This window comes from Nematostella vectensis, chromosome 3 (assembly GCF_932526225.1).
Source record: "Nematostella vectensis chromosome 3, jaNemVect1.1, whole genome shotgun sequence".
Classification (NCBI taxonomy): Eukaryota; Metazoa; Cnidaria; class Anthozoa; order Actiniaria; family Edwardsiidae; genus Nematostella; species Nematostella vectensis.
In genome coordinates, this window is record NC_064036.1 from 12,359,992 (window position 1) to 12,377,723 (window position 17,732).

The following is a 17,732-nucleotide window of genomic DNA, read 5'->3' on the forward strand; positions in this document are numbered from 1 at the left end:
AATTTAAATTTGCTTTTTTTGCCGAAAACAACAAAGTCCCCCCGAAGTGTCTCTGTATTCATCAAAAGAGCCTGTACTGATTATATTAATAATGTTGAAACTTTTTTAAACCGCGGATTCTACCTGCGCCCAATTTGAACAACATCAGATTCCAACTAACTAGTGCTGACAAACGATCAACATTTGTCTCTAGATTGCAATAGCCTGCACCGCACGAAATAAATTATTTTTAAACATGTTTTTTAAACATTTAACTTAGAAACTATGAAACTATTAACTAGTTTATTTCGTAATATAGCAGGCCTCGAATTATTGGGGGGGGGGGGGGCACGATACATAGACATCAAGAAAACAATGAGGACACAGCCACGCCCCTACTGGCCCTGCTAAATGTTTCTGTATTGTCCCCCCCCCCCCCCAATGTTTCGAGGCCTGCTACGGTGGTGTGGAAATATGGTTTGCCTCAATAGGTTGCGTGTTGGTTGACTGGAGCCTTAGCCCAAATAGGTTGCGTGTTGGTTGACTGGAGCCTTAGCCCAAATAGGTTGCGTGTTGATAGGTTGCGTGTTGATAGGTTGCGTGTTGGGTTGACTGGAGCCTTAGCCCAAATAGGTTGCGTGTTGGTTGACTGGAGCCTTAGCCCAAATAGGTTGCGTGTTGGTTGACTGGAGCCTTAACCCAAATAGGTTGCGTGTTGGTTGACTGGAGCCTTAACCCAAGGAAAAACTGTGTTTTTAAACTGCCATGCATTCATTTCATATAGTGTGTTAAAAAGGATTCTGATTCGCGTCGCGAATTTGCCTTAACATTAAAAACGTCAAGCCGGACTATTTCACCACATTTTAAGAACATGCTAAGAACATGTCGAAGCTCAGATTGCAGAAAAATATTGCTTAGTCTACTCAGCATGCTAACTATTACAGCTGTTGATTATTTGTTATTATTTTCATAAACACTAAAATTAAAGGACCTTTCCAGCTTTAAAATGCTTCAAAAACGAAAACAGTACAGCCTCAACTGAGAATTAGACGTTCTTATAAAAAGAACACACGTTATCCCTCGGGCGTTAAAAAAAAGTCAGGGGACGAAACGGTCAGAATGTGTCAATATGCTCATTTCGATTAGCTTGATCAGTAGTGTTGTGATTAAAAAGCATCTTATTTAAACCAATATGAGTCCATACAGTGTAATATTCAACACAAGTCTTAAGTCCAAGCGACACGATATCCATATCATCCAAGCCTTATTGTTAATTGGTAAGGCCTCTATTCTTTCAAATATATCCCCTTTACAAAAGATAGTCTTTGTAACGAATCAACCATTGCACCACTTCACTAACGTTAAAACATGCACAGAACGAAAGCACGCATACAAAAGCTAGGAATCACAAACTTGTTTTATGCTGATGCTTTTTTTAGTGGATTTGTTGGCCTGAGTTTGTACACTTTGATCCTTTTCTTTTGAATTAAAACGTTCGAAAAAGGGGGAAGAGACGCTAATTCCTGTCAAAATGCCCTGCTTCGAAACGGAAAAGATAAACAATTCAGGAGAATCAATACTGAGGTAAGTTTAGGAGATAAAATTTCAGGATTTTGACGATAAACTCCGTCATTTTCTGGTCTAAAAGCACAACTAAATGTTTTAAATACTCCATATGTATCCGGGTAACAAGGGAAAAAAAAAACAACTGAAAGATTGCTCTTATCATTCAGCAGCAAGCGCAAATGGTTTTCTTAGGCATGATGTGAAATAATGAAGACAGCTAAGCCTAGAGATGGTAAAATGGAAAAGTATATCGTTATTTATTATTGATATAAATATTTTGTTATCGAGTATACATTGGAAATAGCGATATTTTTGCAAAGACACGAAAGGAATTTGCACCAAGAAAAAATTTGATTAACACTATCGAAAGTTCTTTTTATGCACTTCTTGTAGTTCGGTCAAGACCTGGAATACTGATTGTTATATACAGGGGATATTGTTATATCAGACTAATGTCTCATCGAGTCTTATCGAGGTTCAAAAACAAAGGTGTTCTGGAAAACAGGTCTGGACCTCCTTCTTTCTCCGTAAAAAAATATGTATTAAAGCCTGGAATGTCTATAATAAGTATTTTATTATTGAATCTTTCTTTACTATGAGAATCACGCTTAATTCTAATCACTGTTACCATGGAGGGGATTTGATTGATTGACAGCGTGATAAAGTCACAACTATTGTGTGCTCTGCTCTCAATGTCACGCAAGGCCTGAAGGCTACTTTGGCTAATTGACACACTGCAAGAGGTTTTATTTTTTTAGAATTTCTTCCTATTCGAATCTCCCCCATCCCTTTGTAGCTCATTTAGCGATAATCGATAAGCGTTTCTCAATCTATAACCTTTATCAAGAGAGCATAAGATATCTTATGCTCTCTTGCCTTTATCTCTGTTAAAATTTCCCGGGCGAGGCCAACAGTAAAACATCAATGGTGCTCGCTTTAGCATCCAAGTCGCTTATGTTTTTTTTTTTTCGCAAGGGGTCCCACATTCAGTAGCACTTTAACTTAATGCAAGATTACTGATACATTTCGAACAATGCGCATTTAAAGCCGCATTGTCACCAGTTTACTTCCGGGGGTCCGACGGAAACCTCAACAGTTAAAGACAAAAGAATCTATTAAAATCCTAGATATTAAACAGGCCATCCGCTCTAAATTATCGATCACATACTCAAAGAAACTTCCAATAAACACACTGCTTTCAATATTTTGAAATATTTTTGGCGTTTTCCGTTAAAAATCATCGGAGATTGTTACGCAATCGACCGGAAGTAAACTGGTGATAATGCAGCTTTAATCAGAAGAGCCGCATATTCAGTATTGTGGGGAGCTCTGGGGGATCTTTTTTGAAATATTGAGCTTTTCACGAGTTTTAGAAGGCGCCCATTTTAAAAGGGGTACGAGTACAAGAGGAGGTGAAAAAGTGCTAAGATTTAGGCCGAAACACTTGCAATACATGAGAGATATAGCACGTTCTTATTATAGCTTTTTCTTAACCCCCTCCTCCCCCCAAAAAATATCATCAAAATTATCATTTAAATGAGTAGGTTTTGTTCTTTCTCTGTCCCAATTTGTAACATTTTTATTTTCTTCCGGCTTCTTGTAAGTCAAAAGCGCAAAAAATGACGTATACTTTGGCCATCTGAAAGCCGTTTTTTGATTGGCTGTCTCCATGGCGCAGTGACCTATAACAACACACACAATGTCTGAACTCTTTGAATAGTAATGAAGGGGAATAGATTTCCTATGCAAGAGATTCTTGCTAAATAGCGAATAGCCTACGATTCTATACTGCAATACAAAAGTCATGTCGTGAAAGCAAGGCATTGGAAAGTCTTGATTGTCGTCTCAAGAAATATGTCCAGGAATAGATATGATTATTCGAGAAAATCGTATCGAAACACAGGCCTACTTTCACATTACCATGAGTGTGCTTCCAGAGTATTCGCGAACGGCAGAAGGTTCGTGGTACTACGGTTGCTCTGCTTCACAGCTATGGCTCCTAAAAGCCAATAGCAAATAATAATTATCTGTGATTTCTTACAGACCCAACGAGTACCTCCACAATTTATTTTTAAGCGCTGCAAAGGTAAGGATTACTCGACCATTCACCACAACTTACACGGCTACCATCTTGTGTGTAATTAGAGTAAGAAGTTTGTAATCCAATCGTATAAAAATCACAATAGAAAAGTGTGTAAAGAATAATTTCATTTCCTTGTGCTTACAGAACGGGGAATATGAAAGAGTGGAAAACTTTCTTTCTCGTACTACAACATCGGTGAGTACTCCTCAAAATCTCTGCATAAACGCCATAGTCCCCAGCTGTACATTACATTGTTTGCTTTTCTTTGTCTATTCTTTCGATGTCTACGACTAAAACAAACTCCTGTTTTTAGCCTATTAATGTCGACTTCAAAGATAAGAAAACTGGGAACACAGCTATGATCCTAGCTGCTTCTCAAAATCATGGAAAGGTATGAACTTTATTAAAACAAAATATTATTTTCAATACTTAAAACCTGTGTATAATAGATTTATTTCATCAGAGGAAAAGCTTTAAGTTTATGTCTACATGATATCTTATGCATTTTATATATATTTATATTTTATATATAAGCCAAAGAAATAAACAGAGTATGACCATTATAGTAGACATAAGTATTAGATTATTCCTCTAAGTTCCTCTCTAACAAAAACAAGGACCAGCTGATATGTTAATTGAATATTAATGCATCATGTTTCTCTACGGGACCACACTGTTTAGGCATGTGTCCTTATATGATATGCCGGATGACATCCTGGATGTACTTATCCTCTCAGTTTACTGTGTATATGATTTGTGAATCTCCTTATGCATTTTTTTAGCAGTTAATAACCTGTACTACGTAAGCAGGTTAAGAAGTATATTATGCTGAGCTTTTTCATTTGCCATAATCCCTATTGAAATTAAGAATAAAAGGGCTTTTGTTAATAGTTCCTGAATAGCTATAAGGGAATTTTGTACATATGTATCCATAGTAGCGTGTTTGAAAATATATGTTTATCCAGGAAATAAATAACTAATCAACTTTTCTAATATTTACTAACTTCTAAACTAATTGAGAATAACGGGGAAGTGGTTTAGGCAGGAAAAGGGTGAGCCAGGAATTTAAGGAGGCATTAAAAGAGAAAGTTTATATCTCTATTTATGATTGATGCTATTATTTTGTTGAAAAAATTAATAGGGTTCCAAATAAATTTCCTGAACCTTTATGTATAGGAGTCATACGAGTTCAGCGTTTTTGTGTTTGTTATACTGGAAAAAAGGAACAAAAGTTATACCACCCTTTGGGCTCTGAATTTTGTTGTATTGGGGAGATGCCTGCAATTCTGATAGATAGTTTGTGTATCATAGGTGTATCATAGGTGTCACAAGATTTTGGACCTCATCGCAAGCCTAATTTTTGCGAGAATGTTCATACATTCTCTGTCACAGTCTGTACTCACTCACATTGGCTCTCTTAGGTTTTTTTCACACTTTTACTATATTTCACCCAATTTGACAAGATTTCTGTCCAAGTTGGGTTGACAGCTATGTGTATGTTTATCTACAGTGTTGGCCCTAGAGCTTGTATCATTGCTGTGCTAAGCGTATCTCTTGGCCCTGGTTGTATCATTACTGTGCTAAGTGTATCTCTTGGCCCTGGTTGTATCATTGCCGCTAACTGTATCTCTTGGCCCTGGTTGTATCATTGCTGTGCTAAGTGTATCTCTTGGCCCTGGTTGTATCATTGCTGCTAAGTGTATCTCTTGGCCCTAGGTTGTATCATTGCTGTGCTAAGTGTATCTCTTGGCCCTGGTTGTATCATTGCTGTGCTAAGTGTATCTCTTGGCCCTAGGTTGTATCATTGCTGCTAAGTGTATCTCTTGGCCCTAGGTTGTATCATTGCTGCTAAGTGTATCTCTTGGCCTTGGTTGTATCATTGCTGTGCTAAGTGTATCTCTTGGCCCTGGTTGTATCATTGCTGCTAAGTGTATCTCTTGGCCCTAGGTTGTATCATTGCTGCTAAGTGTATCTCTTGGCCCTAGGTTGTATCATTGCTGCTAAGTGTATCTCTTGGCCTTGGTTGTATCATTGCTGTGTCAAGTGTATCTCTTGGCCCTGGTTGTATCATTGCTGCTAAGCGTATCTCTTGGCCCTGGTTGTATCATTGCTGCTAAGTGTATCTCTTGGCCCTGGTTGTATCATTGCTGCTAAGTGTATCTCTTGGCCCTAGGTTGTATCATTGCTGCTAAGTGTATCTCTTGGCCCTGGTTGTATTATTGCTGCTAAGTGTATCTCTTGGCCCTGGTTGTATCATTGCTGCTAAGTGTATCTCTTGGCCCTGGTTGAATCATTGCTGCTTAGTGTATCTCTTGGCCCTAGGTTGTATGATTGCTGCTAAGTGTATCTCTTGGCCCTGGTTGTATTATTGCCGCTAACTGTATCTCTTGGCCCTGGTTGTATCATTGCTGCTAAGTGTATTTCTTGGCCCTGGTTGTATCATTGCTGCGCTAAGTGTATCTCTTTGCCCTGGTTGTATCATTGCTGCTAAGTGTATCTCTTGGCCCTAGGTTGTATTATTGCTGCTAAGTGTATCTCTTGGCCCTGGTTGTATCCTTGCTGCTAAGTGTATCTCTTGGCCCTAGGTTGTATCATTGCTGCTAAGTGTATCTCTTGGCCCTGGTTGTATCATTGCTGCTAAGTGTATATCTTGGCCCTGGTTGTATCATTGCTGCTAAGTGTATCTCTTGGCCCTGGTTGTATCATTGCTGCGCTAAGTGTATCTCTTGGCTCTAGGTTGTATCATTGTTGTTGAACTATGGAGCTGACATCACCCTCAGTAATGATGCCGGCCAATCCGTTCTTGATATGGCACCCCGGTCATTAATTCCCCTGCTTATTGGTAAGTAATGTCAATATATTTCATTAATTTTTTTACTTTAACTAAGTATCAAAGTCTTTAAAAAATGATGTCTTTTTCTTTTTACAGATTCGGTTGAACGACAAGGTATAACAGTGCTTTTATATTATACTGTACTATAGTAAATGGATGCTCTAAAGTGACAGCTTCTTGTATTTGTTTACTGTTTTTTTTTATTGATTAGTGTTACTGTCATTTGATTGACAGGTACATCATCACGACACCTGTTGCAGGCTGCTTGGCAGGGAAATGTACAAATCCTTAAACGTCTATTGGTAAGGTTAACTGCTTTTTTTTATATTTGTACTTTAATTTTTAATTTGAGTAAAGGAATAAGCCTTTTTTTATTTCCATTTTTCAGTCTTCCCCTAAAAAGGTTGATGTAAACTGCACAAATGCTGATGGAATGACACCATTGTTGCTGGTTACAAGGGATATCAACATGTTTGAGCAAGGTAGCTTAAATAGAAAGAAGAATTCCATTTACCACTTTTCTTTCTTTATGAATACTCAGCTATTATGCTTTAGTTTTGTTTATCATTCATTCATTTGCATTTTTCTATTTCTTTCAGTTGAACAGAGATTAGACAGTGCTTATAATCCAATCGAAGTTGTGCAAGAGTTGCTTCTGCACAAAGCGTAAGTTTTTCATATTTGATTAAGATATCTTAAGTGTCTTTTTAAGTGTACTGCTGTTTTTCTTAAACAGGGACTGTAGTATCAGTGGGAAAGAAGGAAGACATGCCCTCCATCAGATTGCAACTACAAGAGGTCCTAATGCTGAAAAAATTGCTTCACTGCTTATCAAGGAAGGGGGTTGCAATCCAGGTGTGTTTGGAGCAATGCTAAGCATTTTGTCTAAGTGTGTGTAGCAATGGTATTTCATGATAAACTACTGTGATTACTTGATATTCGAAGGTAATAAAGGTTAACTTTATTGTTGCTTGTGGTAGATATCCTTGATGGCCACAGGTACTCCCCTATTCACTTGGCATCGAAGGAAAACAATGTGCCCATCGTTCTGGCACTTGTTGATGGCGGCGGGGATGTCAATGTGAGAGGTTGTGGTGGAAAGACTCCTTTACATATTGCAGTAAGTTTACCAGCAAGCTATAGTACTTTGTCATGTGGATGGAATTGTTATCTGACATATCCCTTTGTGTATGATCGTAGGCATCTAATGGTCATCAGTCAGTATCTGGAGTGCTTGTGGAAAATGGAGCAGACGTAACACTAGTTGATGACCATGGCTATTCAGCAATGGATGTCACATCTAGCCAATCAGTCAGACGCATTCTCAGAGGTGATTAGCGTGACAGCTCTGTTTCCATTTAACTTTACAAAGAACTCATTTCTCATATACAGTATACCTTCTGCTTTGCAGAAGCATGGGTTGGCCAGACTTTAAAGAATAAACCAAGGGCCCACTCAGGTAAATAAACACTAGTTATGCGGTGACAGTTATATGGTCATATTTTTCTCTAGATAGATGATGATGATATTGCCAACCATTATTCTATAACTACAGAAAACTAACTAAACGAGGGTTTAGTCATGTAAATATTTTATGCTATCTGTATAACCCTTTTGTGTTTTAGCAATGCCTGGCCTTTTCCAAAAACCTGAAGATCAGCTTCAGCTCACCAAGAAAGGTGATCATCAAGAAAATGTGGAGTCCACTGAGAAGTTTGATCCAGAAGATGTCATTGTCAACAGGTAATAACCCTTATTCAGAAAGGGTAAAAAATAATGTTTTCATGTAAATAACCTTTCTTTAAATCGTGACGCCAGGTCTTCAAGTCAAAGCAGTAACAGAACAGAATCTCGAGTCCCACCTCTTGTAACTCCAGAGGCAAAGCTATTATCTCCAAGTCCCCCAAAGACTGGAAACAGACGAAGTAATCGCAACAAGGGTACCAGCCTGATAGGAACCATTCCAGAGTCTTGTGAGTAATGCCCCGCATCGAGAAAGGGTTTATTTAGATGAAAAGGATTATGCTATCAAAACAAGGTGTTCAGTACCGGAAAAGGGACTTGCTCCAAAACAACTAAAATATTCAAACCTTTAATTACCTGGCTGTAACCAAAGAACTCATGAATTTAATACTGCGTTTCAAACAACAATGTGTTGCCGTTGACAATGTCATTAGGTTATGGTGAGAAAGTCATCAAAAGAGTAGGGGTATTAAGTAGAACTGTTGGGCCTGTCTGTCTGAGCTTTAGTATTCATTCCGTTTTAATGAAAAGCGGAATTCTTAACACACCTGTTTGATTTTGTATAGATGGGCAAGTCACCCAGCCGCGAAGGACTGAGCTCCCATACCTAGCCGTTAAAAACATCGAGCTACATATCGGAAGGTATGGATCAAGCTGCCTTTGTTTTAGAGAAGTCTTATTCAATTATTTACAAAGATTTGCTTCAATTTGTAGAAATCCGCGCTCTCCACTCACTGTTGGCTCCAAGTGTTCTCGCGGTACATACATCCAGCGGTATCGCTTCTACAAATCACACTCAGCACCAGTCCCTCCTGAAACTCGTCGGAAGCGTTCTCTGCCAGGAACCCCTAACACGCCGCTAGGGCCCCACGGTAGAAGCGTAAGACCGCCAACTCGGGTGGCGCCATTACTGACCCGGCGGATCTCCTCCCCTGATCTCCGAGTGCCAGTCAGCCAATGCGGATTGCGTGACAATAGTGGACTCACGTGTGTCGGGCAGATCCTTGACCTTGGTATGTACTGTATGATCAAGTGTTCTACTTGCGTTTTCTAGTGTCTGATGGAGTATCCTTGTTTTGCAGATGCGCTGAGAGCTGGGAGCTCTTGTTCGCGGTCGTTGGCAAAAATATTCTACCCAGAGTCTCAAGACGACTCCCAGCCTCCACCGCCACCACCATGCGACCTTCAATCAGAATATCTTGTAGACACTCGATTATACACGACGGTAGACTCCCGATCTAATCCGATTCCCGAATCTGATTTACACACAACATTGGAAGATCAGACACTGATCTCCGATTCACCATCAAGGACGATACAACATCAAAATGAATTGAACAACGTGGATCCTACTGTTAACAATAGACACGATACTATGTCGAACACTTTTGCTCATATATCTTCACACGACAATAAGGGGGATGCGCCTGCGGCAGATTTACAGGATTCTGCATTCATTACCTTTGAAATTTCAACACACACTCTACTACATAAAGAAGAGCAGCACCATAAAAAACAAAACGATATCGAATCTAATGATTTACAAGAGAAGCAAGGCACTGATAATTTAGAAACTTCTGCTGTTTCTCTTTCAACACAACTGCCTGATTCCTCGACTACAACCTCGAAAGAGGTTGAAAGTAGTCACAAGGATGACGATGAACGCAGAACGATAAATGTTCCCAGTGGTGATGTAATTATTAAGTCTTTGGAGAAAAATAGTTCAGCTAACTTTGTCTTGGTTGAGACACAGACATTTTCGGCAGAAAAGAGTCCAACGTTTTGGATTCCTTATAAAGGAGATGAAGCTCCGAGTGTTGACTCTTCTACCAACACGCAAAACGACAGTGATAGTAAGCGATCAAGGACTAGTTCCTCGATGACTTTTTTCGTGCACTTAAATGACAATGAAGATCAAGACCATGTTCAAGTAAATAAGACATTTTCCAAGTGCAGATTATGTGGTGAAGCCATCACAGAATCAACATCTTCACAGTGTGATCGCTGTTCTAAAAAAGTTGCGGACGAGAAAGCATTTTGGGTATCATTGGAAACCCAAACAAAACAAGAAATAGGTGGTGATGGCTCCACAGAACTAAATGAAACAAATAGAGCTGAAACTGCTAGTCTGTCCATTGAGACTATTGGGATAATAAGATCGTCGACATTTGTCAAAGAAGAGAACTCAGAGGAGAGTACTAAAACACCTGAGGGGTGTGATAGTGCACCTTCAGGGGCTGTGGACAAATCAATAGAACCAGAATACGAGAATAAGTCAGCTCCTAAGGACACAGTTGACTTACTTACTCAGCCCGCTAAAGGGAAACAAAATAGTAGCAAAAGTACTGTGGCACATAATACAGAAATGGTTTTACGATCGTTCGGTTTAGACAACGAATATGCTATTGAACAGGAAAGTGAGGTGCAACAAGGAGCAGTGTTTGAGAACCAAGAGGCACCTGAAGAGAGTAGCACTTGCATCTCAGATCCAAGTAAATTACGTGAACCACCCAAATCTGCATGGTCGACACCTAGGCAAGAAAAATCTCCTTCAGGTCTTCAAATTTGCAACCCATTCCCATCGCCGGTGCCACCAATTAACACCATCCCACCGGTACAGCCTCCTATTGGAGTCCAATGTAGCCGGCCTGTAACATCAGCCAAGAAGAAAGGAAGAGGAAAGAGTCGGACAAGTACAGCTAAAAAGAGGACGAATAGTGGCAAGGAATGTTCACGTGGATCCGGGTCAGGTGGCAAAAATATTAAAGAGCAAGCCACGAAAGGAAAGAAAAAAGGGAAAAAGAAGTCAAAATGCAAGGAAATTGAGGTGAACCAGTCAGCAGCTGGCGTTGCGTGTTATGGAGGCGGATTTATCGCAAGCGCCGCATATGGATGTGTGGAGTACGCACTTAGTCCCGATTTAGACTCAATGCCAACCCTCTCACTTGACCCAAGAGCGTTCTCTGGTCGTCCAGCTAGGGCAGCAATTGTCAATCTCAGCCCAATACCGGAAGTACCCACTCCCTCTCCGTCACCAAATGAGTCACTCAAAAGCACGTGTAGTAGAAAAGGTTCTCTAGATGGTTTCAGTCGTACTCCTGCAAGGACCTCTACAGACGGGCTTGAGAAAGAAGCTGCTGAGCTGGATGAGCTGATAACCTTCCTCGATGATGCTGAAAAGGAAGTGGATGAAGAAAGCGCATCCAAAACGTCACCTAGTGCAGTGAGTGTGGAGAAACAAAGCGATGCCAATGAAGGAGACTTCGATGTTGTAGACGGCGGGTTTATCTCACGATTTGCCGGCATGTGTATCCCTCGACTGATTCTTTTAAGTCGAAATTCCGACTCCGATGACGAGGATCTGCTTGGAAAAGATGAGCTTCTTGCCGCAAGCCCCAATACGTCCCCTAGTGAAATTCCAGTGAGTAATATTTGTACCAAAGGTGAGAGCAATGACAATGGGGAATCGGTGAAGGCGTTTGTAGGATCAAATGTTCTTCCTGATGAGGCCGACGATGATATCGAAGGTATAGTTCACAATTTGATAAGAGACACTGAGAAGACTACCCAGCTCAATGTGACGAGTCCATATAGCGACGCTGCCAGTACTCATGGCAGTGACACGACCCAGGAACTTACTTCAGGGAATCAATTTGACACATCAACTAAAGACGTTGTGGAGAAGGATAGCGATGACCAGCCTGGAGACAGACTTAGCAAAGACTGGGACATCTTACGGCAAATGCGAACAATGGAATACTTGAACGAAGTGAATCAAATGCGACGGGGTTCTCTAGAAGTCCCGAATGTTAATAATAGTGACCGTGACCACACATTGACGAATGTCTCTAGTTTATCACCTGGCCAGGGTGCTACACTCGAGGTGTTCTCGGATAATGACTCGTCGTACAACAGCTTGGAGTCTACCCCTCGTACCACATCCGACTGCTCCTCACATGGAAGTAGTGACAGCTTTTTCAGCTCACCTCGTGCTGTATCGTCAAGTTTTAAAACAGACTCTTACGACTTTGAGGAGGATTCTTCAATGGGAATCCCCTTTGCTCAGGACATGCACAGAAAACGGATATCCGCTGAGAACAGTAGCGGATCTAATAGTAATGATAGCTCATCCACATTGCGGGCTCTCTCGAGCGATAGAAGGAATTCGTCAGGCTGGAGCTCGGAGTTCTTGACCCCTGGTCGAGCCCTAAGAAGTAGGCAAAGTAGAGCGACTACCATAAGCCAGACGTCGACTGTCAGTCGTGGTGAGGAGATCGAATGGCAAAAGGGAAACGTACTCGGGAAAGGTGCTTTTGGAACGGTGAGTATCTCCTGCTGTTTGTCTGTACAGCACAAGTAGGCCGAAATGTTGATAGGTTGCTTTATTAGTGAGCTACTATTGGTACTTTCAGGGGAAACACTGTAGGTTCTTCTTTTCGTACCCTCTATTCTTCCTCGGTATGTATAGTATAGTCATAGTTATTTTGCGAGGATGAATTTTTACCTCGTAGTTGTTTCCTTTATTGTTCCCTTTCGCCTTGGTAATTTATGCAAAGTATTGACATTGTAGGCGTGTTCCAATGTTATGTGGTTCTGATGACTTGGTAACTTATGAAAGATAATGACTCTATTATTATATCCTTAGGTGTTTCTGGGACTTGTTAACACCGGTGAACTAATCGCTGTGAAACAAGTCGAGCTCCACCCCAATAATGTTGATGCCGCTGAGAGGCAGTACGAAAAACTCCAGGAGGAGGTTGGACTTCTCAAATCCCTCAAGCACAAAAACATCGTGCAATATATCGGAACGTGCATGGACGACTCCCAGTGTACCATTAACATCTTCATGGAGTTCGTACCAGGAGGTTCTATCGCGCAGGCGCTAAAAAGGTACGCTAATTGGTAAAAAGTTAGCTACTCTAAGAAGATTTAGCGAATTGTCCTTCCCAACCCTTAAGACTTTGTAATATCATTCATAAACACGGGTCTTGGAACAAGCTAAAAAAGGCGGAATTCTCCCAAACACAAGAAAAGGTTCCAAAAACACCATAGAAGTCTACTAAAAATACCCAAAATATGGCGAGGGTCCCATATTCAGTCCCTCTCCGCGGTCCCTGATAAACAAATATCATTTGAAGGAATACGAAGACTTTAACAGATGGAAAGGTCTGATTATTCTTTTGTTTTGCGCAGGTTTGGGGCATTTGTAGAGCCGGTTTTCCGTCGATATACCAGACAGATCCTGGATGGAGTGTCCTATTTGCACAATAATAATGTCATTCACAGGTAAGTCCTAACATTGTTTGGACTCACTGCAACAAAAATATTCAAATAGACAAAGGGAGAAAAGAGTAGAGCGACCATTATTTGCTTCAACAGGAGTTTTCAGAACTTCTGAAATAGTTTTTTTGTGGCTTACTGAATCGGTGGATGCATGGTTTGCGCAGAGAAAGTGCTTGGAGTAATAACTTATCTATGATATCAAGGAGCATATTTTGTGATATTAAGGGACCATCATTTGGAAGTGGATGCTAGAGACGGTTTATATGGGGGAATCGATTACGAGCTTGCTATAAGAGTCCTGATATGCTCTTCAGCTCACATTGTCAGTTTGCTTATTTTAGGGATATTAAAGGAGGGAATATAATGTTGATGCCTAATGGCGTGATTAAACTCATCGACTTCGGTTGTGCCAAGAAGATCTGCATGGTAAGTGCTCAGTTGTTTAGCACTTAATTGGTAATCACTATAAACTTTTTCAACCGTCTCCCTTATTTCGTCACAATCATCATCTTTTTAGCATCCTCCGTAATGGTATACACCTATCTTACATAAGGTCGCACTGTGTGTTTCTTAAATTTAAATTGTAGCATCCTATAAACATAGGCAGAGTTTTCGGTACAAACGGTTTTTGCTTCATTCATACGTTACCGATAACGCAACGCGGGCTACGACAGATGAATTTTCCGAGTGCAACCTCGATTTGCAATAGATGTCTAACAAAACAACGTCTCAGTAATGACGAAAAGTCATAGTATATAATACTTACCCTTGTTACCATCAATATCTTGCCGTCAGCATTGGATGTGTTTCTAATGTCGCCATCCTTGTTTAGAACATTAGTGTCAGTAAGAGCAACATTCTACGCTCCATGAGGGGGACGCCATATTGGATGGCACCGGAAGTGATCCGGGAAACCGGCCACGGACGCAAATCGGACATATGGTACGATATCTGTTTTGATAAAGTCAACTCTAGCATAACAGACAACTTGTTATTATGGACAGAAAAAAAATCCTTGAGGAGACCGAAATAAGAGATGAGTTATTACCAGTATTAAGGGACCTCGTTATTACGGACATAAAATTATAGTCTTTAGGGTGTTCGTAATAATAAGTGTTCATTATTTTTCCTTAAGATATCCCGTACCTAAAAGGTATTGCTATTTCCTGCCCTTCTTTAGGAGTATCGGGTGCACCGTATTCGAGATGGCCACGGGGCAGCCTCCCTGGTCTAATGTACCGCCTCTCAGTGCTATCTTTGCCATCGGTAATGGCTCCCCGGTCCCTCGGCTCGACGAGTCGTTCTCTGCCGCTGCAATCGATTTTGTGACCTCTTGCATGACAAGGTGAGAATAGTTTTTATTTTCATTCGGGAAAAGGGTAGTTATGGGAGTTTTCAATGGGCAGAATTCTTAAATGCAAGTCCATCTATAGGGGGAGAGTGTAGTAGCCCGCTCGTAAGGCCTTACAGGATTGGCTGGATTTCCTTATTGTTCTATTGTATTCCCGTTCTATTGTTTTGTTTCTCATTGTTTTGTCTGTGGTGCAATGTGGTGAAATCTTCTAATAGCTTCTAAACTGATTTTATTACTGTTTTACACCGTAGATGGAAGTCGAAATCACTCCAATCGCCCCAACAAAATTGCTCGCTATCGCGTTGAATTAGCATCAGACTTAATTGGGTAATTGGGTTGATTTGATGCCACCTTTTTTTTAGAAATTAAGGAATCAAGCCGTGTTCTGTAAGGATTTTATTACTACAAAATAAGACCTGAGACCTGGTTTCCGGGACTAGGTCGGTCAAAACCTATCAGCTAAAGAATCATATCAGCGAAAAGAACATTGCATGGTTGAGTATGCCCTATTATGTTACGCTGACTGATTATCTTCTCTATCGCCACAGAGATCAGGACACAAGACCGTCTGCGGATGAGCTGTTAAGACACGACTTTCTGCAAGAGCCACATTGAGGTCATTTTGGATTAAGCGAAGCTTATTTTTCACGAGAGAACTTTGAAGTATATTGTAGCCCTTAGCGTGCGACCTTACCGTGGCCACCTTAAGTTTTGTAAGCCAATGAGGATGCAAGAAAACGTTCTTTTGATGGACAAAAACTTCACTAGCCAATAAGCACGGCAATGAATGCATAGGTAGACCAGTAGAAAGTGATGGTAGGGGTGGGCGATTTTCTGTCAGCTCAATTAATTTTTTTACGAAAGCCTATGAGTTGCCCGATTTTTTTTCTTGCTGTACAAAGCTTTGTGGGGGTAAGATCGGTCTACACGGAATCTTTTTTTCTGTATTTTTTTTTTTTTCGTGATTTTTTTATTTTTTTTGCTTTTCACCCCCACCCCCCCCCCCCCCCCTCCCCTCCCATCACCTTTACTACGAATCCTCCTAGTTATGAAGCTCGTGTCAATCAAACTGTGATTCTCGCAAACTGATTGGCTAACTTCTAAAAACTTGTATTGCTGGCCACGGTAGCGTGCGTCACACTAAAAGTGTGGTGTTGGACATGTTGTTGTTAATTTAGTATAGTCCAGTCATTTAAATCTCTTCAAAAACTTTTTAGAGGTATGCGGTAAAATGATTAAACTAATTAAACAAAAACCTTTGTACGGTCAAAAACATACTTTTCGAGGGTATGAAATAGAGCGTATGTTGTAAAGTATGAGTGTTGTTTACACAATTGCAAAAAATGTATATTGTTTGTATTTTAAACCAACAAGCAAGGTATTGTAAATATAGTATTTTTGATGGTGTCAAATTGAACTAATATATTTGATATTTCGCAGAGAAATAAAGTTTTGATAATAATGCGTATAATCGTAATAAATTATGATACGCTTCTAAGGGTCTACCTAATTGGTATACACCAGCCCCCATAATGATTTTTTTTTGGGGGGGGGGGGGGGGTCGTACAGAGAACAACATCGAAAAAAAAGAAATTGCTTAAGTCAAAAGTATATACATTCTTTTTTTTTAAGCAGGTCTAATTTTCGGTTGAGGCTGGGCAGTTCTTGTTTTTGGGACATTTTAAGCTGAATATGTTCTTAAATTTTAGGATATATATTTAACATGCGAGGTTTGACTTTTGCGATCTTCGGTAACAGGGAAATGGCAAAAAAAGACATCCAATCACGCCATACATCAAAAGATATGCTCGGGCAACCATTTCACTGAACTATAAACAAATGTCGTGATAGCGTCTCTGATTAGAGTAATTTTTCTCCGCGAGAAAAGGGTCGCGCCATATTACACGTTATTTCCTCACAAAAAAGCAAGCATGATGATGTCTTACTCTATAATATAGCTTTAAAGCAAATTTTGTGGATTAGAAGATAACAATAATAAAGAAATAATAATAATAAGAAGAAATCGCGATCAGAAACGTTTTTTTTTTGTGGCATTACACCCAGAATTTCGATTTAACTAATTTCAAATTCTCGACTGATACAATTTTCCATTATGGCCTCATCCAGGAAAGACAAAAAGGCAGGAATTTGTTTCTAGGGATTTAAAAAAAACCGCATGTTGTTAGGAGCATTAATTCTAATATTGTTATTTTTGGCGGAAAAAAAAATTAGTCCTCTCCCCGGCGGGGAATCGAACCCCGGTCTCCCGCGTGACAGGCGGGGATACTCACCACTATACTACCGAGGACTTCACGCTTGTCCCTCCTCTCATAAATTCATAAGATACCATTTTAACCCCAGCCCGAAAGTTACATGAAAGTGAAATTGTTTCCAAATCCCAAAATTGAGAATTAAGCTGTTTTTAATTCCACAATTATTTTGTTTTTCAAAGGAACTAATAAGAACACACACGGCAAATGTTCACTTCTATCGCTTGGAGATTTCGGCGTTTTATGGGGCTAGAAGATACGATCTTTTTATTTTTACAGAAACAAAACTGAATATACTTACTTCTGCCGTCTGTCGTCGGGTTCTAGTAAATTAGCGTTTATTATGCCCTTACCATATGACAGTTGAACCGAGGCTATTATTGGCACGTGACAACACTGTGATTTACAAGTATAGGGGCCTTTAGTGCTGAAATACTCGTATTGTGTTTACATAGGAACACCGGAACCGGGTGATATTAATATATGAGCCATACAATTTTAATTTTGCAGTTTTAATGACCATAAAATGATACCCATAAGTCTAAAAAAAATCGGGTCTGAATATAATCTAAGGGATTATAATCCTTATCGCTAAGAGCTAATTTATGAAAATCAAAAACT

At 40.0% G+C, this 17,732-nt stretch overlaps 1 protein-coding gene and 1 non-coding gene across 2 annotated transcripts; one reads left to right on the forward strand and one right to left on the reverse strand.

Annotated features, from left to right (window-relative positions):
- The first annotated feature begins 3,256 nt into the window (after positions 1-3,256).
- Positions 3,257-16,307, forward strand: LOC5520022. Its single transcript, XM_032364986.2, has 24 exons — positions 3,257-3,503; positions 3,589-3,631; positions 3,773-3,823; positions 3,942-4,019; positions 6,365-6,470; positions 6,558-6,575; positions 6,696-6,763; positions 6,850-6,943; positions 7,061-7,127; positions 7,198-7,316; positions 7,442-7,581; positions 7,662-7,791; positions 7,873-7,920; positions 8,087-8,204; positions 8,280-8,434; positions 8,771-8,846; positions 8,919-9,217; positions 9,287-12,525; positions 12,850-13,094; positions 13,398-13,490; positions 13,829-13,913; positions 14,320-14,429; positions 14,668-14,832; positions 15,390-16,307. The coding sequence occupies exons 1-24, from the start codon at positions 3,400-3,402 to the stop codon at positions 15,454-15,456; spliced, it is 5,718 nt and encodes a 1,905-aa protein (XP_032220877.2). The 5' UTR covers positions 3,257-3,399; the 3' UTR covers positions 15,457-16,307.
- A 770-nt stretch (positions 16,308-17,077) lies between these two features.
- Positions 17,078-17,149, reverse strand: Trnad-guc. The gene has a single exon. It is a non-coding gene; the product is annotated as a tRNA-Asp (tRNA).
- Positions 17,150-17,732: the final 583 nt, after the last annotated feature.

Bases quoted from the DNA above. Each gene is read 5' to 3' on its own strand.
- LOC5520022 (XM_032364986.2), top strand. From the start codon at position 3,400: ATGTCCAGGAATAGATATGATTATTCGAGAAAATCGTATCGAAACACA. The intron at 3,632-3,772 runs GTAAGGATTACT...TTGTGCTTACAG, and splicing joins TATTTTTAAGCGCTGCAAAG to AACGGGGAATATGAAAGAGT. The intron at 13,491-13,828 runs GTAAGTCCTAAC...TGCTTATTTTAG, and splicing joins AATAATAATGTCATTCACAG to GGATATTAAAGGAGGGAATA.